At 41.1% G+C, this 22,133-nt stretch overlaps 1 protein-coding gene across 14 annotated transcripts in view; it reads right to left on the bottom strand.

Moving 5' to 3' along the window:
- Positions 1 to 581: 581 nt before the first annotated feature.
- The window catches only part of SGMS1 (sphingomyelin synthase 1), an 88,957-nt gene continuing 67,405 nt past the window's right edge, over positions 582 to 22,133 (bottom strand). For all 14 annotated transcript variants that reach the window (XM_082764959.1, XM_082764964.1, XM_082764955.1 and 11 more), the window contains 5 exons: positions 15,267 to 16,109; positions 10,054 to 10,171; positions 5,814 to 5,967; positions 4,919 to 5,085; positions 582 to 2,570 (listed from right to left, as the gene is read on the bottom strand). In XM_082764959.1, the coding sequence (XP_082621085.1) occupies positions 2,391 to 2,570; positions 4,919 to 5,085; positions 5,814 to 5,967; positions 10,054 to 10,171; positions 15,267 to 15,889 (1,242 nt within the window). In that variant the 5' untranslated portion in view covers positions 15,890 to 16,109 and the 3' untranslated portion in view covers positions 582 to 2,390. The remainder of the gene's footprint in view (positions 2,571 to 4,918; positions 5,086 to 5,813; positions 5,968 to 10,053; positions 10,172 to 15,266; positions 16,110 to 22,133) is intronic.

Genomic DNA, 22,133 nt, shown 5'->3' with positions numbered 1-22,133 from the left:
TGTGAAAAAATGAAACCATGTTTAGCCGGATCCATGCAGTAAGTCAGACACTACAATGCAGAATTCAGCAGATTCCATTTAATGTCATGTGCATATATCCATACATTTACTTATGTCAATGGTTTTGATGTGCGTGACGCCAGGTCTTGAAAAATCTACTCATTCTTTTATGTCTGGGAGCGTGAAGTCTCTCAAGCAATCATCTTTGGATGGGTTGGCTTTTTTAAACTCAGCTTTCAACCACATAGTTGCAAAGATAACAACTCTCAACTCAAGGCAAAGCATACAGAGCTAATCCCTGAAATTCGCAGACAGCTCTGCAAATACTGTTGCAAAGGGTTTTGCAAAGAAAACTGGGACATGAGGAAATCCCTCCCAGGGCAACGTGGTAAGAAATGGGTTAGTCTTGTCTAACATCCCAAGCAACAGCAAGGCAAAGCAGCAGAACATGGAATTGATTCTTCACGGCAGTCTTAGGCTGAGGCTGAGATACAGGGCAGAGAAGTAGAGAGAAATCATCAAAGGATAAAATAAAAAAAAATGACACTTTTACCAATTTCACCATAATGTACTCACAGAAATTTGATTTTTTTTTTTTTTTTTTTTTTTTTTTTTTAGTTTAAGCAACAAGATTGGTAGCTCCTGGGGTTATGGGTGTTTACCCTGCAATTTGCTCCATCCCAGCAGTTTTAGGGTAGATTTTTCAAGCCCTGGTGATGGTTCCAAGGAAGGCTTCTCAGATCTGCTCCCAGCTCCCAAACGATCAGAATCTATTGCATAGCATTTACTTCAGATAAGGCACTGATTTGCCAAAGGTGAACAGCAATTCAAAATCAATGCAGTTTCCATACAGTCCAAATTTGATGGCCTACAGTGCAATAACATGTAAAATTAAAGGCAGAGTTAAGAAGAATAAGCCCAACTTTAAAATTAATATTAAGAAGATAAAGGAAACTACATTTTTCAAAAGCCTTTTTATTTTCCTTCACCATTGTTGTTTTACAATACAAATATCACCTTGTGAATACACAAAAACCCTACAGAAGATAACTCTGCTTCACGTAAAATACAGAATGGATATATATATATTTATATATATATTTTCTCTTCATCATTCTTAAAAAAAACTATTTTGTTCTGCACATTGGCAAGATTAGGATAGAATACTTCCCCAGACATACAGTATGTATGGTAGGAGTGAAACTTATAATTACATGCAGTTTCTGCACAAATATTTTAAAGAAATAGAATATCTTTGTTGTTTTTCAACAACATCTCAATACGGGATGGAGAAACCACTCCTAGTTCACTCAGTGATCATTTGTAAAATTCTTAAAAAACAGGAATTCATGGCTGTTTTCTTTTTAAAATACAGCTACCAAGTAGACAATAAACTGATATATTTAGTATGATCTGCCCACAATGTGTGAACAAGATCTGACCCTTTTTATTTGGTTTTTCCCTAGACATGGCAATTTCAACATTATAAGCAAATTTCCAGTTTAATTTAGCTATAAATGCAAAAATTAGTAATTATACAGTATATATAATTCTGCTTTCATGGAATATTTTATTTTAAATAAAAACATTTAAGACTGCCTACTAACCATACAATCAAGACAAGAAAGGCACTAGAAACATAGACAAATCTCTCTCTCCCAAGAAGCATTTTCTTTAATTTTTAACCCTCTATTCTCTGACATGTAAAAATCTTTTTAAATTTAATTTTCATACACATTTTGAAAAATAAAGTTAGGAAATACTTAGAAAATCACTTTACAATCTTTTTTTTTTTTTTTTGCACACTTTTTGACACAGTCACTGCAGATTCTACAAAATCAAGATTACCACACCTCCCTGTGTCTATCATCTTATTTGTATCACGGTGCAACAGGTAGAAAGATTTCTTGATTTTACCCCAAGGCAGGTATTCAGAAACCTTCATATATTCATTTGCTAGAAAATGGCTTACAGCCCAATCTTTGGGGCAAGAGATATGAAAAGTATGTTTTCCCAAGAAAATAATATGCACTATTCCCAGATGTGACTGGAAAGACCAGAACTTATGATAGAAAAGATTTCGTTTATGCTCTCGCATCATATACAAAGGAACATGGTGATGGGTAATGAAAATCCCAAATCTATTAACAAGAAATGTATAACAGTGCATGATAAGTTAAATTTTCTTTATTGTTGTCCAACGCAGATCCTTTGGAGAGAAAAAAAAGATCACAGTGCTTACCAGGTAACTGAATAGATTAAGTCAAGGTAACTGTTAAGAGAAAGGGTTAGGGAGGGGTTGATTTTTTTTTTTATGGCATCTTCTTGTATGGAGTTCTTAGCACTTGGGACAGGTCCTTTCCCTCCCCATTTTGTCCATCAACACACTGCTATGTGTCATTCACCAGTCGGCTGTATTTCACCTGCCTGCCTCGATACAGCACCGGCCAAGGGAAGGGCCAGTGGTAGGAGCGAGGTACAATTCCTTGGACATTCTTTTCAAAGTACTGGAAGGGCTTGTACCACCAGACCCTTGCAAGGAGGTTGGTTTGGGAAGCTTCTTTTAGCACCTGTAGAAAGATAATTAAAAAAAAAAAAAAAAAAAGAATTACAAGAAAGCACACCACTTGCATGACTTCACTGCATGTTGATTCCTACCATACATCAGTAGCATTCTGCTTACAGATGTTTCCAAAAATCTCTTGGTATGCGTAGATACCTGCCAAACAAATCTACATGGACAAAGATCAAGAGGAGCGAAGATACTTTTCCACAGCCTTCCTGCACACATGACCAGTTGCTCCTAAGCGAGGCTCACCATCATATCCAAGTCCTTAGCTGCTCAACAGCCCCATTGGAAAAAAGTGATAGGCAAGAAAGGTTAATCTCACCTCTCTGTTGGGAATGGAAAAGACTCACCCCAAAGCACTGCTGTTTCCATAACTATATTTGAAATTATCTGTAGCTCCAGAATCCTTTGCAAGCCCACTTGTGTGCACTCAACCCATCCAGAGGAGGGAGCAAACCCTGCCCCAGCCTCCATATGCTCTCAAACCACATCCACCCATCCATTTCCTTCTCCTAGTAAATGCAAGCCACAGCTGAGACAAAAGGAGTAGGTGAGGAAGTCATGCAACTACCTTGCTGCACATTTGTTATGACAGAACAGGGAAGAGCTGTATCAGCCCACTGGAAAGTGTAAACACAGGACTTGTATACCAAGCTTTCTCTCCATGTTATAATGTCACATGTAAAAAAAAAAAAAAACAAAAAAAAAAAACAAAAAAAAAACTCTTTAAAGCTGGGGTTACTTGTGCTTTCAATTTTAAGGTCAGTCACAAGCCACAGGACTCTGCATGTGGAGCAGCACCAGGAAGAGGCACTAGGACAAAAAGGCACGGCACGCCCAGGTAAGGAGCCAAGGATTGGCATTTCCCAACATCGCAGCAGATTAGGGAAGCAATGCTGAGCCATCTTCTGTGAGTCACACCATGCAGCAAAACAGGTATGTTTCTATACAAGAAGGCCAAGAGTTTTTCTGAAGCAAGTCCTCATTAGCACTCAGGGTAACTGGCTTCAGTAGCTTCCAGCTTGGAAACATGGCCACTCAGCACTGCCATTCTGACAGCACAGGAGCAGATCTGAGGCATGGAACTCAGTCCAGTGCTGTATGACAACAAAGTTTAAACACAGACTGCTGTCAAACGCAGCAGGTCCTGAACTGGCTGAACATTAAGCTTCATTCTTTGCAATCAGGCATTTGGAGGGAGAAATCTACAACAAGGCTTGACTGTGGGGTACTGGTTCAGGCAGAAGCAAAGCCACAGGAATAATATATGACATGGTAGCTAGACAACCCTGGTATGAACTAAAAATCAGCACTGCCATAATATTAACTAACTTCCTACCATCACAGAAGGCTTTTATCAAGCATAATAAACTGGACTCATATGCAATAGGCAAGCAAAATATCTTCTCCATGTTGCATAGAAAAAAAAATACTTGGACACTGATTTGTTTTTACAAACCTAACAGAAGTTATCTTAAGTTTCTCTTATCTCACTACGTGTCCTCTCCATAGATAACATAATTATGCATTTTTGCTCACATTCTTAGGCAATGGTAAGCTCATCTTTTCACTAGCTCATCCAGTTCACTGGCAGGAAAGTAAGAACAAAGAAAATGGCACGAGACCTCATTTAGACCTTTGTACCACCTACCACTGCTCTCTGATCAAGTATTTCGGTGTTGTAAAAAACATACTTTGTTATCTCCCATCATGTGACACATCTCCTCCTAAGCAGCTCCTTTGCTCTCAGTATTTCCCCCATCACCCCATTTTTCATGTCTTCTCAGGCACAGACCTTAGGACAGGAGCAGCCTGGGCTCTCACCCGCCATTCTCCAAAAGGAAAACATTTCACTTGGTTAGGGGAGCAAACTTACCCACTTGGAAACACTATGAAAAACTGGTTCTTTTTTTTGTGAAGCCTCATACTGTTCTTCAAGAGACCTATCACTCAAATAAAGGGCAAGCACAACACAAGGTATTCTGGTACCCAGGTAGCTTAACTTCTAAATTGTTTGTTCTAATACAACAAAACCTGCTCTTCAGCCCAAATTCAGAGAGACTTCAAAAAAATGAGGTTACACAGCCAAAGGAGGTAGGCCTGCTTGCCTGCCTGCAGTCACACCTTCAGATATTTTTCGCGGTCGAGGCACAAGATGAACCCAACCAATGACGCCTCTTCTTTCCTGCAAGCCCAAAGTGAAGGGGGAAGAGTAGGGTGCTTCACAAGAGATGAGTGCTTGTCCATTCCTACTTCTGCAGAGAGGCTCAAGGCAAAGCATGGATATTCACCCACTGCCACGCTACAGCAAGCAGGGCCATGGGGATCCAGAGACTGTGAGAAACTCACTTGCTGGTTGGCCATCGTGTGATACCACCAGAAAAGTCTTGTAGTGATGTAGTAAGCCACCACCACGTCCACAGTGTAGTGGTCATGAGCAAGGAGGATGCAGAACATTCCAACCATGCTGAGTGTCCAGCAAAGCCAGTGATACCACCAGAGTCGCCGTGGGGAATCTGTAAAGAAGCACAAGCAATGATTATTTCAAAGTGTAATGTTATCGGTGCTCAGGACTACTGCTGTAATTAGCAGAGTACACAGCCTGCAATCCTGAATGGATAGTGTAATGCCAGCATTAAGATTAAGAGCAGGAATGCTGAGATCACAAAAGAAGTCTCATTCTTTTAGGGTGTGACTCTACCCACGAGTACAATTTAATAAGATACTTGGAAAATAGAAAGGTTATGAAATCTTTGAGAACGAGGCCTGACGCATAAAAATCTAATGTATTCTGGTCTGTAACATCAAATTTCTTGTACTTCAATATTGACTCTATATAGCTGACAATCCATTCCTCCTGCCTTTCATAGGAGATAAATGTATGCATCAATTCTTGCAAAATGAGCAACCTTGCACTTAGTATGGCACCTATCTCTCTCTAAACAAGGAGATACATAGTTAAAGTACCATTCATCAGGCAGGATGCAGTGAAAGTATAAGCTATATTTTAAAGAAAATAGTTTTGAAATAAAATGCGTAATTCAGTCATCTACATAGTAAAGTGTTTAACTTTGTCTCCAAAGTTTTCTTTTTCAGTAAGGCCTATGTCCTTGCAGTAGTGTTACTTTTCTTTCATTGAAAGGAGTGCATTTTTACTTTAATTGTATTTACTAATCACAATAATGTGTTAATAAACAGCTAATTGATACAAGAGGAAATTCACCAGGAACAGTGACAAACTTACACTCTTTGATAAATAAGTATGTAAGAGTTAATATGACGGTGTGACCGCTGTACAGATAGTCGCCGCACATGTTGTGGGATCCTGTGATGGACAATCCTCCACCAGCAATCAGTTTCATTATCCTTCGCAGATGAGATTCCCAGTCTCCAAAAAGCTGGTGAAAGAGTGAAACACAAACGTGTGGTAACCTATCAGCAGTAACTTCCTAAATTTAAAGCATGGCATTAGCCAGCAACTTTGTCTCTCTCTTATTCTCTCTTTTTGTGTTGCTTTTTATTCAGTAAATCCTACCACCTTTCCCAAAAGCCAGCAATATATTTCTAGAGGAAAAGAAAAAAAGACTGGAAATGAGACTTTTTTTTTTTAACGATCCTTTGCATGCATTATAGCAAGTCTTAATGTGAGTACAGGCTGCACACACCTCCATTCATTTGTTTTGAGTATTATCTTATTAGAAGTATTCCCAAGATAGGGAATCAAAGAAATTATTACAATTCCCTATAAATATAATCACCTGAAGGATTACTGTCTTCTCCTGCACTCACAGAATGGAATGAAGAAGGAAGTATTATTTATGCATATAGATTTATGAAAGTATGCACAAGTGAAAAAAAAATTCCTTTACCTGGTCACTTTTGGTTGCAATGAAAAACATGGCATTTTTCAGTACAATACCAAATCAGAAGAACGGTCCAAGAAGCATTAAACTCCTGTAAGTGCCTACACTCAAGAGTGCCATGCTTATGGTAAAACAGGCAGGTGAGCAAAAATTGTTTTCTGTTATTCATAAATACTTATTCCTGCTACCATGGCATAATCTTTACCTGAGGTCTTGCCGGCAGCCTTTGCTAATATTCATGGCTGGGTGGGAAAATATTTTAGCAGGAATCTTCAAGCAGAGGTAATAGGTTCAGACTTTTCATTCATTATATTCTTGGGAGATGACACATATGTGCAGTATCAAAATGAAGATTATCAAAAATAAAGATTATCAGTATCAAAATAAAGACTATTGGAAAACCTAGGAATTCTGTAATGCAGTCTCAAAAATTCTGTTTCACAAAGAGAACGGGGGTTAAAAGTATTCCCAGCTATAGTTAGAAATTTGTCATGTTCTTTAAACATCTGTTTTCCGTTCTGTTCAAGAGGCAAAGCACTTCAAATAAATCAAACTTTATTTAACTGATCTTGTTCATAACAACACAAGCCCTACAGATGATAATCCAACAGAAAATAAAATGAACTGCCCTAACCTGTACATCCAGCTGCCTAACGCCACATTTAACACACAAAATAGAGCATCTCACTTCAAAATCTATGGCATCCCCTGCCCTGCCTTGAAAAGCCTTCGAAGTCCTTTCTTCCCACCTCACATTGCAGAAGAACCAGTAATGGTGTTTGTCAGCAGACGGTGCCAATTCTGCAAGGGCTTCCATTCACACAATCCACACAAGCAACAGGGACATTCCTCACACCTGAAGGATATGCTTTGAACGACCTCCAAACCAAGACCTTCTTGCCCCTTTCCTTCCTACCAAGTGCCCTACAGGCAGTAGGCAGCATCCCCAGACCTTGCTTTTGCTGCCTCCAGCTCTAACACCAGACCAACTATTAAACAAATCCACAAAAACATGTGCTGTGGGAAAGGCCCGACCAGGATGTGCTGAGCACCTCTGGGACCCAGAAGGAAGCAGGAACCAACTAAGCTCAAAGGAGGCAGCCAAATGGATCATTGCACTCAGCATGCTGGATCCTTACCTCATTTTATCATCCACAGTAACCATTTAACAGCCAGATGAAAACACAGAACTCCCGACTAACCATTGCAGGTATCTTCCTCCTTTGTTTTAAAGCTCTTTCTTGCTTTAAGAATGGGAAAATTGTACATTTTGGACAGGTATACACAAAGCTTTTGTAGCATTTAAGTATTTCCTGCTTGCAGTTCCTTACAAATCTTAAAAATGCTCCCAAAAACTGCTCTTCACAATCCCCTGCAGCTCAGTAAAGTGTTGAAAAGTTTTTTTCCCACCCATGTATTTATAGCTTTCAAAAAAGCCCAGCTGATCTTTTCAAGCAGGGCAATAGAAGGGCACAACATTGGCTTGTCTTTACATGAGTAATGAGAACAACTTGCCAATGCTGTAAATTTACAAAAATGGCAGATTTATTCACTTTGCTCCCTGTGTGTTTTTTTTTTTTTAAGTTTCACAATAGCTGACTGATCAAATACAATGTTGACTCCTCTCCTCCACTTTTCTTTACAAAATACTTAGGTCCCTCAAGAAGCCACATGTGGCTTGGCAAATCATCAAACAAACAATACAGCATTTTGTAAAGTTGGCTTTAACTTCCCTGAGGAACCCAAGTATTTCAGCTTTGTTTGTCCTACAGGCTTGTATGTACCAGCAATCTTCATCAAAGTTGTGAGAGCACGTGTATCAAGCCAAATCACAATCTTGATTTATGACTTTGCTACCTGTCATCTAATTCATGGTTGTGCACACAAACCTGCTGAACTGTGCATGCTGAAGATGTTTAGATGTTTCACAGAAATTAGTCCCCGTCCCCCCCCTTTCTCCTGTCTGTGCTATAGCTTAAGTAGAAGGGGCAAGGAAACGAACTGCTATGGCAAAAAAACACGTGTCTAATACACAAATCTTGTTTCCTGTGCTTGTGGGAGAGATAGATCATGGAATCATTCAGGTTGGAAAAGACATCTAAGATCGTCTAGTCCAATCCTTAACATGGTACCGACAAGTCCACCACTAAACCATGCTACTGAGTTCTATAGCTACATATTTCTTGAAGACCTCCAAGGGTAGTGACTCAGCCACTTCCCTGGGCAGCCTGTTCCAATGCCGCACAACTCTCCCAGTAAAGACTGAAAAAATCCTAACACCCAAACTAAACCGCCCCTGGCGCAATTGGAGGCCATTTTCCCTCATCTCATCACTTGCTGCTTGGGACAAGAGCCTGATCCCCACCTCACTACAACCTCCTTTAAAGCAACTATAATAAGGTCAATGAGGTCTCCTCGCCCGAGCCTCCTCTTCTCCCAACTAAACAACCCCAGTTCCCTCAGCCAGTCCTCACAGGACTTGTGGACCAGGCCCTTCACCAGCTTCATAGTTCTTCTCTGGGCATGCTCGAGCACCTTGATGTCATTCTTGTAGTGAGGGGCCCAAAGCTGAACACGGTACTCGAGGTGTGGCCTCACCAGAGCAGAGTACAGGAGGACAATCACCTCCCTGGTCCTGCTGGCTGCACTATTCCTGACACAAGCCAGGATGCCGTTGGCCTTCTTGGCCACACGGGCACATTGCTGGCACACGTTCAAGTGAGCATCGACCAACACCCCCAGGTCCTTTTCCTCTGCACAGCTTTCCAGCCACCCTGCCCCAAGCCTGTAGCGCTGCATGGGGTTGTTGTGACTGAAGTGCAGGAGCCGGCACTTGGCCTTGCTGAACCTTGTACAGTTGTCCTCAGTCTGGCCTATCCAGATTCCTCTGCAGAGTCCTCCTACCCTCAAGCAGATCAACAGTCCCACCTAACTTGGTGTCATCTGCAAATTTACTGAGGAGACAACAACACTCCTTGTTTCATGAATTAATTACCCTTCAACACTGACTAAGAGAGACTTTCTAAACAACTCCAACTCAATAACTTGGTTTCAGTCATGGCTTTCTTAAGACTGTTTAATTTTTTGGGACAACAAACAGAGCTAGTTCAAGGAGGAGGGGGGCAAGTGTTTGCACTAACACAATTACAATATATGCATAATTGCAAAATATGCAAACAGAAGCAAAGGGAAGTGTTTTTCATGTGAAACTGTCCTTAAAAAGTCTCTTTGGGTCAATTTCAAGTACAAATTGTAATCAGATTTGACACACTGAAGTGTTTAGAAATGTGTCGCATATGGAACTTCTCCAGGTAGCAACCTTTGACCACTTCAATGGAGACAGAAAAATGCTGAACATACAAATCAGTTCCAACTGATAGAGAAATTACATAGGTTTGCTCTTTTTGAAGGATGAAAACGCTTGCCCTGCCCAAAAGCAAATTGTCAGCACCTTAGCAAGGGAACCTGATGATCTGCAGATAGAAGTCCCCCTGTGATGCCAAGTCGGTGCTTCAAATTAGTAGCAATCACTGCGAAAGAGCTGCTCACAGTTTTGGTAATAGTGGGACAAGGGGAAAACATGAAGATTAAAATAAAGAAAGGTAGCAAGAAGTAGTTTACCTTTGGAGAACACTTGAAATGCATGCCAGGTACTGGGAGTGTCGTTACATACATTGTAATACACCGATACAAGTATAGTGTGCCAACTATACAGAAAAATCTTCTGCTAATTATAGACCTAGAAGAAAAAAAAAAAAAGGAAAAAGAAAAAGGAGGTTACTCAATGCAAATACAACATGAAAAGGTAAATAAGACACAAAAGCTAGATACTTTTCTCTTCTCCATGCTTTTGAAACTCATGACTTACTCGTCTATACCAACTTGCACCTGTGGATACTGAATTCCTTTACAAATATTCCCACACTTTACAGGTCAGAAGTACACAAACAACTCAACTAACATTACCCATGAAGTTGATTACAGGAAATTTAAGGATTAGAATACAAAAGCCTGCTCAGATTTGGTGCTGAAGACATTAAAAGGGATTTAATGCCCCACACCCCTCCATTAACTTAAATTGGTCACTAATTTTCTATTCAAAGCAGGGGATAAAGTTACTGCCTTTCATCTTATAAAGAAAATATTGTAAGTTAATTTCTGCTGACACATACCCTTTAGTAATTACAAAGGATTACTTTAGAAGAATTAGCTTGTATGACCCAAATGAAGGAGAACATATCTTTCTTGAGCAGCATTAAGAGAGGAAGCAATTCACATCAGCAATAAAACATCCCAAATATAAATTTAGAGCTGCATTGGCCACAGGATAGGGTGTTTCCATAAGAAACCACCCTCCAGGCAAGCAGCTGTAGCTGCATGAGATTCACTCAGGGATGGCTGCCAGTAAGTTGCTGAATTCTGGGGTACCGTAGGGCAGTTCTGCAAAAACAGCGAGAGCACCCACTGTAAAGGGCTGCAAGTTCAACTTGGAAGTGACTGCCAGCCCCAAAACACACTTACTGAGTTTCACTGCTACCTACCAAGTAAAATGTCACCAGGAAAGAACCATGGCAACTAAACCCCTTCCAGCACACCCATCAGGACAGAAAGCAAACTGTGTATCTTGCATAGCTGTCAGCAAAGAGAAATCACCAAAGCCTTTATGAAACGGAGGGCATATCCAATTACAGCAGTTCATGAATTTAATCACTGCTGTGTCCTGCTGGCACAGGCCCTTTTTGTCTGGGTTGATTTTAAATCATTGTTATTTATACTTAGGATAATTTGGGTACTACAAGGCTTGTAATACAAGCTGCAAGTCCTGACATTCATTTGTTGCTATTTTAAAGCTTTTGCTATTAAAAACAAACAAACAAACCATTTTTACTGAGCTGAGCTCTTTCAAAGCTGAAATTGTCTGTTTTTTATTTGTAATAGTTTTTGACAGAGCTATTAAACTGTAGTGCTCTACTCTCAGAGGAGTACAACTTTGCAGTGCCAGATCAATAACAACATGAAAGCCTTAATTTATCAGAAAAGCTTCAGATATAACAGTACAAGTGCATTTTGCACTTGAGTGCTCACTGCTATTGAGACAGAACATTTCAAGTGTCCTCCTCCCCCAGTGCAAACAGGGACAAAACTAGGAGTTAAAAATTATACTTTATTAGTGTAGCTCTATGGACTGAATCACAAAATCCCAGAATTATCTACGTTGGAAAAGACCTTGAGTTGAAGGCACCATGGCCCCTGGGGCAGTGGTTTTCCCTTGTGGTTTAGGTGCACAGTTTTTCTCTTGGAAGGGTGATCTATTAAAGACCTCACATGGGTGCCTGGCTTCTGTAGCAATACAGGAGCTTGCTTTTCTTTATACCCCCCTATGAAGACAAAAGGAGAGGTTGGGGAGTAAAGATTGAGCAGCACTGCATTCAAGAGACCAAAGAAGCAGCAGAGTTTTACTGAGTAATTAATGCTTTTAATTAACATTACCCATGAAAGTACTTGGTTTAAAGTTGAATCATGTACTTTAGCTTAGGAAAGTCTGCATCAAAGTGCTTTGTATTGTAATTTAAAAAAATAAAATAAAATCTAAAAGAGCTCATGTTTTTCCTTCTCAACACGATTTTGCTCGTGTGTGGGCCAGCTAACAAGTGCACTCTCTAGGCTTATTACTGGATAGTTGTAATAAAGTTCCTCCTGGCCAGACTCCACCTCCCTCATGTGGGTAGCGAGTATGCAGCTTTTTCAATGCTGTGAGCATGCAGTATGAATCAGATGTCAAACACTGCCAAACACCATCGCTGTGCTTCTCCTGAACTATCTGGGAATGCTTCCCAGAGAAGTTAGGACCTTGGCAGTGCTTGCAGACAGGCAACTTGCCTGGGCTCCTCATGCTCCCTGCTGTGTCCATGGAAAAAGGCTCAGGCAGCCCGGGGTCCCCAGCCAAGCATCCAGCCTGCTCCTGATTTCTGGTGAAACCAGCCAAATACCCCTGCCATAAAGGCCATGGACAGTGCTCTGCATGGATCCTTGCATCACATATGGGTGCAATATGACAAGCAATAGGAGTTTCACTGCTTGACAAAGACAAGTGTTTCAGGAAAAGCCTGCAACAAGGAAACCACCTCCTTTGGTTAAAGGTCCAACCCAGCCCCTGGCTGCAATTCAGCTCATGGACAATAATGCTTCTGGTTCATCAGCAATTCTGAACTTTCCCTCACAGAGGGCCGCAAATGGTAGTGCTCTCATCTGAGCAACCACCTGGCTTCACATCTCATCTTCAGATCTCGAACGGGTTGTGGCAACCGCCCTCCCTGACACCACTGGAGGCCAGAAAATCGAAGAAGGTCCATCTGGCTTAATGTCCTCCCTTTGTTCTTGAATTAAGTTCCAAGGGAAGGTGACAACCCACGCCACAAAAGTGATTCAGCTCTTTTAGAGCATTTTGTGGTTTGCCAACCAAAGACACAAGAGCAAGGTCCTCAGGAGAAAGCTGTGTCACTGTCCTGTTCCCATGAGCACCTCTCCTGTTTTTTCCTTCTGCTGCTTACTGACAGATCGCAGACCTGAATAGCTCCACTCCTTTACAAGAAGAAAGGCCCCCAAAGCAATGTGTGACCAGAAGACATACTGACTGGCACAGTCCAGGACTGATAATGAAAATGGAAAGCTCTGTGACTCCAACTTCCCTTTACACTAGAGGAAGAATGAGTGAATACATCAAAGCAAATGGAGGGAAAACCCTCCATGCCTATCAATGATGCCATAATACTTTGTTATCAAGTCAACCCATCCCCCATTGCTTTGAAATCTCCAAGGACCTTATGGATTCTGCTGTTCTTAATTCATCATTGTGTGTTTGATCCCTTGTACCGCCTGATTAACCTGACACTCCATTTTTGAGAGCACTTCCCCACGGCCTTCTCTGGATACTCCCCTTGGTTTTGAACACTTTATGCTCAGGGACGCCAAGTCTACGGCTCCCCTTTTCATCGCAGGCAACTGGACCAGAGCATGAAGGAGAGCTCAGCACTGCAGCTACTGACGTAGGATCTGATACAGAAGCTGATAAAGCCATAAACAGAACAAGAGAACACACCAGGGTAGAGTCTTCCTCCTATAAATGTGTGCATGTAAAAAAAAAAAAAAAAAAAAAAAAAAAAAAAAAAAAAGCAGTTTCACAGTTTTCACAGTTTCTATAATAAAAAATAAATGGACTAAAATAACCATTTTAGAAACTTTCCTTTAAGGAATACCACATCTGTAAAAAAAAAAAAAAAAAAAGTTTTGAAATTTCAGCTGAGAAAATACATTAACTAGCATAAAGCAACAGATAGGGAAAGAAAAACACAATTTATATTTCCATTGCTTGCTCCATATATTAATGACCTTTGTATTTCATAAAGTAAGGCTTTTTTTTTTTTTTTGATAGGAAATGCTCATACACAGTGCATCAGTGAAAAGACACAAAGCAAAAGCTGTGTCTCAACAGTATCTGGATTAGCTCACCAGAATGAGAAGTTCACAGTGTCTCATGGATTACTTAAGCATTTAGCTATGGAAACCTGCAACTATATTGGATAAAGGTATCTGCCCTAGCTTAGCAATTCTCTCCTTTCAGACTGTAACCTTAGCAAGCTGGTAAACAACCTGATCACATTTAAGTTTTAAAGTTTTTCTCCATTACAAGAGTGAGTAGTAGCATCTGGCTTTACTTTTTTGAAAAAGGGCAATCTAAAATTCTACGGTCATTACAAAGTCCTGTAAACCAAAGGATCTTGTACTGAACATGGTGATGCCCAAGTTATATGCCTTTCAATTATTGTTTTTTCAAATATAGGAGCCACATTAAACAGTCAGGGAACAGGTAAAGAAAGAGATCCTGCATTAGCAGAGGAGAAAAGAGACCTTTGGGTTAAGGCACTGGGGCATGCGTGTGTCTTGTTTTTGAAAGCAGAAGTGGCTTGCCACTTCATACTGCTTCAAGCCACTTGACTTTGAACACTTCACAGTCATAGCAGCACAAGGATTTATACCAGACCACTCATGGTAAGGCAGCCCAAGGTGCGGATTTACGGCACTTTAAAAATACCAAATTAAGCAGCAGCATGCACATCCACTCTGTAGAGAATAAAAAGGTAAGTGCCTTGCATTGGCAGGCAAATTTACCATTGCAATTCTGACCAGGTATGAGCATGCACCCAGATAACCTCGTAAATTCATTGTGTATCTACACTTTTGTGTACTTTATGATTAGCTTTCAGCATACTCTGTTCTTGATGTTACCTGTCCCACCTAATGTCAAGCAGAAAATGTACTTCAAAACTTTTTACGCAACACTGCTTAGGCGTACAGATTAAACCACTGCCTGCTGTTTTTGTCCAAGAGTACTGTAAACTTAGGGTAGGATCTTCACATCAGGCAAACTACAGTAAGACTAAATCCATCCTCAATCAGTTCACAGCCGATGAGTTATGTCAGCATGAGTTGTCCTCATTCTTATTTAAGCAGAACAGTTAACTGAGTTAAGAACATCATTATATACAATTTAAGGTTTCGCACATGTGAAAAGGGCTCAAGTTAACTCTGCAGGCAAGCAAGACCAGTGCTGTTCCTTCGTTTCTGATGTGGCAGTTGGACTGAACTCCCCAGTTTAGTACAATAAGCCCATACAAACTGCAGAGCCCAAGGCATGGCATCTATTTCAGTCTGGAATACCAAAGTCAGCAATATCACAAAAAACTTCATTTTACTCGGATGTAAACCAGTGTCAGACCTCCAAAAGCTGTCACGAGTATGTACACAAGCACTTCGTTTCTGAAGGTTTTACTTACTTGTATTTTAACAGTAGCCACTGAACAAACCACAGTCCTACAAGGATCATGCCGTTAATTTCACAAATAGAAAAGGCCCATTGCACCCGATCAAAACGATCAAAAAATGCATCTGGTAAGGGAGGCTGCACCTCCTTGGGAGGCACTCTTTCATGAACAACTGAGATAGTCACTGTGGTAAAGATGAAACAAAAAAGTGCATAAATAAAAGCCAGGAAAGTCTTCCCCCATTCCATGGGATACTGTGAGCGCTCTGGCTCTGGCATGGGGATCTTTATCATCTCCTTCTTATACCCATTTGGCACCCCGTTCAGCTTCATTTTACTACTAAAGCCGTTTTCATGTGTGGTGTTGCTCATGCTGACATGGATGTGCCCATTGATGTGCCCATTTTTGTGAGCCTCGATGTGATGAGCCATTTTTAAGGTCTCAATCATGTGCAATAGCCGCTGTCCACTGTCGGAAGACACCCGGGAGAGAGGTGTCTTCTTGAAATCCTCCTCTGTCAGGTTGATCAAATCCTGCCCAGTGAAGCTCTTCAACGGCTCACAATACTCCGGCACAGCATTTTCTGTTAGCCAATTTGTCACCTCTTCGGGCGACCACAACAGCACTTCTTTCATCTCGTCAGGCAGCTGGAGCGCAGTCTCACATTGATTTTAAATTGGGCAGCAGTCACTGTGACTCCAGTACATCAGAAAGCTCTTCCTTGGCTTCATCGTGTCTGAGGAAGCAGTTTGGCAAGAGACAAGTCTCTGTCTCTAACCATCTGATATGAGCACCCAGGCACCATGAAAAGTGCAGGAAATGGTTCACTTCATATTCGTGTTGGCATTCTTCTTCCTGGGGAGGAAGGGGGAAAAATGCAAATAAGAGAGTATTTGACAAAAGTTTGCATTTCATGTTCAAAGACAAAATTTCTGCAAAATAACCAGACTCAGGCCTGGAAAAGATTAATCAAATTGAGTGCTACCACTTGTATACACCCTGTCCCTTCTGAGCTTGCTACAGGCTACTCAAGAGCATTACCAATTTTTTATTAAAAACACTGCTTTGCCACTGTGGGAAGGACTCCTTTTTTTTCCATATTTGTGAAGTTTTCTATTACTGTTCAGTTCTGGTCCATAACCAGTACCCAACCCTCTCTTAAAATTGTAATACTAACAGATTTAAGGATTTACAGACCAAATGGTCATGTCACAAATGTTCTTTTCCCCCACCACCCAGTGGTATCTTATCAAACACACTGCGCCTAGTTACTGAATGATATGCCTGGCTTCTGTTCTGCAAGGAAAAAAAAAGTCTAGCATACCACACCAAATGCTTTACTACAAGTCAGCAACAAAAAATAATGTATATAAAACAAAGCTATATGGTCTGAAAAAGTATCAGAAGGAAAATCAATGCCCAAACAGGCTGTGCTGAAAATAAACCGAAGCATTTAAGTTTGCAGAGCAGATGTTTAGCAGCTCTTCAAGGTAAATGTTATGGTTTCCATGGTACACTGCTAGAAGTCAGATGTCTGCAGTAAGCTACAAATTAAATAATAGAAAAAAGTGGATGAAAAGCTTGACAAGTAGGCCCATGTGAACTGAATGAGGTTCAACAAGTGCAGGGTGCTGCACCTGGGTTGGGGCAATCCCTGACACGACTACAGACTGGGAGAAGAACTCACTGAGAGCAGCCCTGTAGAGAAAGAGTTGGGAGATTTAGTGGACAAAAAGCTCGACATTAGCCAGCAGTGCATGTTTGCAGCCCAGAGGGGCACCTGTGGGAGGGGAGATTTAGATTAGATGCTAGGAGGAAATTCTTCACTCAGAGGGTGGTGAGGCATTGCCACAGGTTGCCCGGAGAGGTTGTGGATGCCCCATCCCTGGAGGTGTTTAAGGCCAGGTTGAACAAGGCCCTTAGCAACCTGATCTAGTTGGTGGTGTTTCTGTCTATGGCAGGGGCTTGGAACCAGAGGTCTCTGAGATTCCTCCCATCCCGAGCTCTACGACTCTATGAGAAATGAAAGTGAAACTGCAGGAGGGGGGGAGGAGGAGGTGTTAGAAAAAAAGGAACTGTAAAAACCTTCTGCATCCAGTTAATTAGGAAAAATTAGAAGAAGCTTGGAAAAGCTGTTCAATTACAAAATTTACAGTAAAATAGATGTTACTTGCTAGAATCTCTTACTGCATTTCTACGACATGGGCAGCAAAATCTTCAGCACGATGCAACAATGACGCAGCAGGGTATACCAACAACAAATACCCAGAAGTGAAATACTTATACAAAACACAGTCCCCTCCAGAGCAGAGAAAAAAACATTGAGTACTCCTATCACCAGCTTGCCATCCCACTGACAAGCCTGCCAGGCTTCCTTCCCAACTATTTGATTTTACTCCCATTTTATCGGAGTCTCTCCTGCAGAAGACCATGGTATCATAAACACCAAGTGACCTAAAGAAAGTAACGGCACAGGAAAAAGCTGCTTTGTGTTTCCAGAAGTCATATCATGCCTTTATCAGCTTGAAGAGTATTTTTAGCTTCTTATAAACTACCGAAGTATGTTTGTGTTTTGTCACATGGAACAGTGCTTCCACTCAGGGAAAACAAAATAATCTATAATACTGGCAAGATTTGAATATAAAAGGTGCAAAACAGATACAGACCTATGTTCCTTTGCAAAACTTGACTATGCAGCATGTAAACATTTTTTTTGACCTACTCGTCTAAATTGAGCAAGAAACATAACATACATGTATATATTTTTTAACCTTCTCTGTGGAATCACCTAGGTCTGGTGATTAATAGAAGAAAAAGCTTTGGACAAAGGGCTCATAACACTTTGGGTACACCACCTCTAACTTAGTGCTCATGCCAGGCATGCACATGAAATACATGAAGCAAACAGGGATGAAGATAAATATTCTCCATTGTGAATACCATGTTATTTTAAAACACAGGAAGAAAGGATACAGCTCTATTTTCCTTCTTTCATTTTACAGTGGGATGGTACTGAGAAAGGCCTTTAGACACAGATCACTTTATTATTCAAGTTGTGTTTAGCAAATAGGTGTTTAGTTACAGAGCTCTGAACATGGAAAACCAGGATTGATTGAACTATGCATGTTAACCCACATTACCAACTCTGACAAGGCTTTCACCAAAGGAGTAGCTCAGCTCTCCATTGCACCAGTCTGCGATGTACTCGATGTACTCACATTATTGCGGGGCACACAAAACCCTGGATCCAGTATCAGCTGCAGCACAAAGCTCAAGCATGAACCCATACCCTTACTCCCTGCCACTATTACCTTTTTGATGTCCATGATATTTCTGTCTCAGGTGATGTACCAGTAATTCACAGGAAATCTGTGTCTGTACAGAGAGCATGTCACTTTCATAAAATGCATGTATGCTTTTACATGTGTCCTGGGGCTGATAACCTGGCTGAAATCCATGAATGCAGCACCAGAAAATGTTTAGCATCAAACTCACAGCTCATACTGACACACTTTTCTATAGCAGTCCAGGTGCTTGCTGTTTTTGATGGGTGCATCATTTATGTGACACTCTTGACATGGCAGTAAGAGCCTAAGTTACTCGTGTTTGAATCCAGTTATAACACTTTGACTCTGTTCTGCAGCAGGATGTCATTTCCCTGTGCCACCGAACAGCTACATCAACTGCCTCTGCAAGTTTTGCTTTACAAATTCAGCATGGATTTGGGGTTGTTGAAGCACACTGCACACACCACAAGGTGGGGCAATTATTAAGGCTTATTAATTTTGAAAGCTGGCAGGACTGCAATCTAGTTTCCCAAACACTCAGAAAGCTGCAAAGAAGGAAAGAGCGTCTTGAACTATTATCATCCTTACACATGGCCTTTCTGTCCAGCCCTTGTCAACACATTGCAAGCCTCCTGCTTGCTAAAGGATCCCTCACATGATGATTACAATGCAAAAGAACTGTATTTATCATTGCTCAAGAAAATGCAGCCAACCTTCAAATTACATCTCATTACTTATTATACGTTCATCTCTTCTCACCTGGGCAGAACCAGTAGATTTTAAGATGATTTCTACATGGAGTCTACAAATTAAAATCTGTTGCCAGCTGCAAATGCTGCCCTGATACTAGAAGAAAAAACATAATATGCTCCTATGATACCTGGCCTGGCAGCTTTATGAGAAATAGGAAAATGTGTAAATGTGTGAGCCTTGCAGTAAAACTATGGGACTTTGCAATATTTTCTTTTTATTTAAAAAACAAAAAAAAAAAAACAAAAAAAAAAAACCACCATACAATTAATTCAGAAACCTGTATATACTTCATTCTTTAAGCTCACCATCAGTGAGCCTTTAAGATACCATGCAGAAGAATAAAGATTGCTCAAATCCTTTATTTGTGTCATAGAGTGTAAAAGCATTTTTCCTAAGAGACTTCACTGGCTGTAAAAATGAAGGATCCTATCTCATATACACACAGACATACACTTTCATCCCTGTTAGAAATCCGGGTCTCACCCTCTGCAGACAGACACTGACAGCATCGGGCTGCACAAGGAGTGAAGGAGCAGAAATCATCAGACCTCACAGATGACAGTTCTGGGAGCACAAGTTCAGCACCCACTGGGTGCGATCCCAGCCTGCTGCTGTCACATCATGGGTGAGTAAATCACTACTGAGCACCTTCCGTGAAGTTGGAGTAATTGATACTCATGGGAGAAAGGCTGAGAGGAAAGAAAATACTGTGCTGAGGACGCAGACCCTGACTTGTTTTGAAAGTTAAAACAAGGAAGAACAGCTAAAAGTTCTAATCAATGTTTATTATTCAAGCCTTCATTTCATAGCTTGTCTAACAGAGGAGGAGGAAGAAAAAAAGCTTCTTTAACAACAATTCCCAGCTTGTCACATCAAAAATACCTCCCTATTTCAATCATGCATTTCTGAAAGCTCGATCAGATGATGTTTGCAGAAGCAGTTCAGGAGACTAACAGCCCTTGCTATCCCCACTGCTTCCACATAATGTTTTTCCTGTCCACAGAAGGTGCAGATGGGCATCGGCCCTGCAGGGCCACGTCAAAGGGCTCAGGCATGCAAGATGACCGGCACACACCCACGCCTTCCCAGCTCTGACATGGGCCGTGAGCTCAGGCCACGCAACTAAAATGCTCCTTGCATCTGGAGCAGATCTGCTTCGATAAGGAGCCTGTACCTGATAGCAAATTATAAATAAATTATTGTAATAATAATGACACGGAACAAAACCAGTCTCCTCAAAACACTCATCACAAGGCTGAGCAAGATGAAGTAACTTGAGCAAGGTCTCTAGTCCCCACCTTCTCATGTTTACACAACTTTTTCTCCATATTCCCAGTGAATACTGAAGTCCTAACTCAAAACCTTCAGATCCTTTTCCAATTTCACAACTGGCAGCACTGCAAGTGAAGTATCTCCCCCCACCACTTCAACCTGGCTACACAGAGGTTGCAATACCATAGCCGTGGCTATGCCAGGTTGTACAAGTATTTGAGAGAGGCCTGGGAAACCTCACAGAATAAGATCCCTTATCTTTTGCATGGTTTTTAGGAGATACAGTTGAGCATTAGAATTGAACTGGAAGTTCAACTGGTAAGCACCCACCTCTGCAGTTGAACTGGTAAGCACCCATCTCTTTGATTAAAGAACAGGGTCTTCCTGCAACTGAATCAGCAGCTGACTATACCTCTATACTTGACCTGGTGGCTAAGGTGCAGAAGAACCTGCAATTTTCTGCCTCTAGGTCTGGTTGGAGAATAACTAAGCACTCACGTTGGGTGTCACAATTTCAATTTTAGTTTCAAAGCCTGCCAGTTGACTGCTGAGTGAGTGACGGACATCCCTGGGAAGGCAGACTTTGTGGGGGATGGCTGCACGGTCCAGAGAGCAGTCATCTCCTTCCCAAAGCTGGCTTGCTCTCTATTACCTCTAAATTGGCAGCACAAAAAAAAAAAAAAAATATTTCTCATCGTTAACACTGATGAGATGAAAACAGCAGAAAAAGACCAACAGTTGTTCTCTGAAGTCCTCTGAAACCCAAATGAAGAAAGCTCTGGGTAAAAGTAGGTAGGGAAAAGGAAATAGCAGTATTTACAGGAAGGGAGGGATGGATGGTGTTGGAAAAGGTGAAGCTAGATCAGTCTTCCCAAATGAAATCACGCCTTCCTCATGTTTGCACAGTGCTTTTATTCTCTAAGTGAGGACCTTTGCTGCCAAGGCAACAGTCACTATAGAAATCAGTGAAATAACAAGCCATTTCAGAAACTGCAGCTAGCTCCAAGGAGCCAAGATTTTCAAATCATTTCACATGCAGTAGGTGCATTTTAGTTGCAAAACTGTATATCATCCCTAAGCATCTCTGAAAAGTTGAAATGATAAAGCCTTTAGCAAAAAAACATTGTTAAAACAAGCTATGTCTGGGGATAAACAAGCACTATGTGAAGACAAAATAATGAAATGTTCTCTGTTGAAAAATAATACTGAGATACACATTGATGATGTATGCACGCAAGCAAGCAGGAGAAAATAAAGTGCTGTAATGACTGAAGTTTTAATGCTTTAGAAAGCAATACATAGGTGAATTCCAAAAAAAACACCAGCAAGCAGAAGTTACACAGACACCAAATAATCCAGATGAAAGTTGGGAGCTCTCATCCTGCAGCTTCACAGCACAACACAAACTGTTCGTAACAGTAGGATGTGAGTCACGTCTGCAGTCACCTCTCTACAGGAATTTTGTCACCACTGACAACAGCGCTCCCACACCTCCATAATTGGATGTCCTGTACCTGCTAAGTGCCTCTGAATGCCGATCTGCAAAGAAAAATTTATGTCTGCCACA

The sequence above is a fragment of the Aythya marila genome (assembly GCF_965140915.1).
Source record: "Aythya marila genome assembly, chromosome: 7".
NCBI classification, from domain to species: domain Eukaryota; kingdom Metazoa; phylum Chordata; class Aves; order Anseriformes; family Anatidae; genus Aythya; species Aythya marila.
This window is presented reverse-complemented; position numbering and strand designations above follow the sequence as displayed.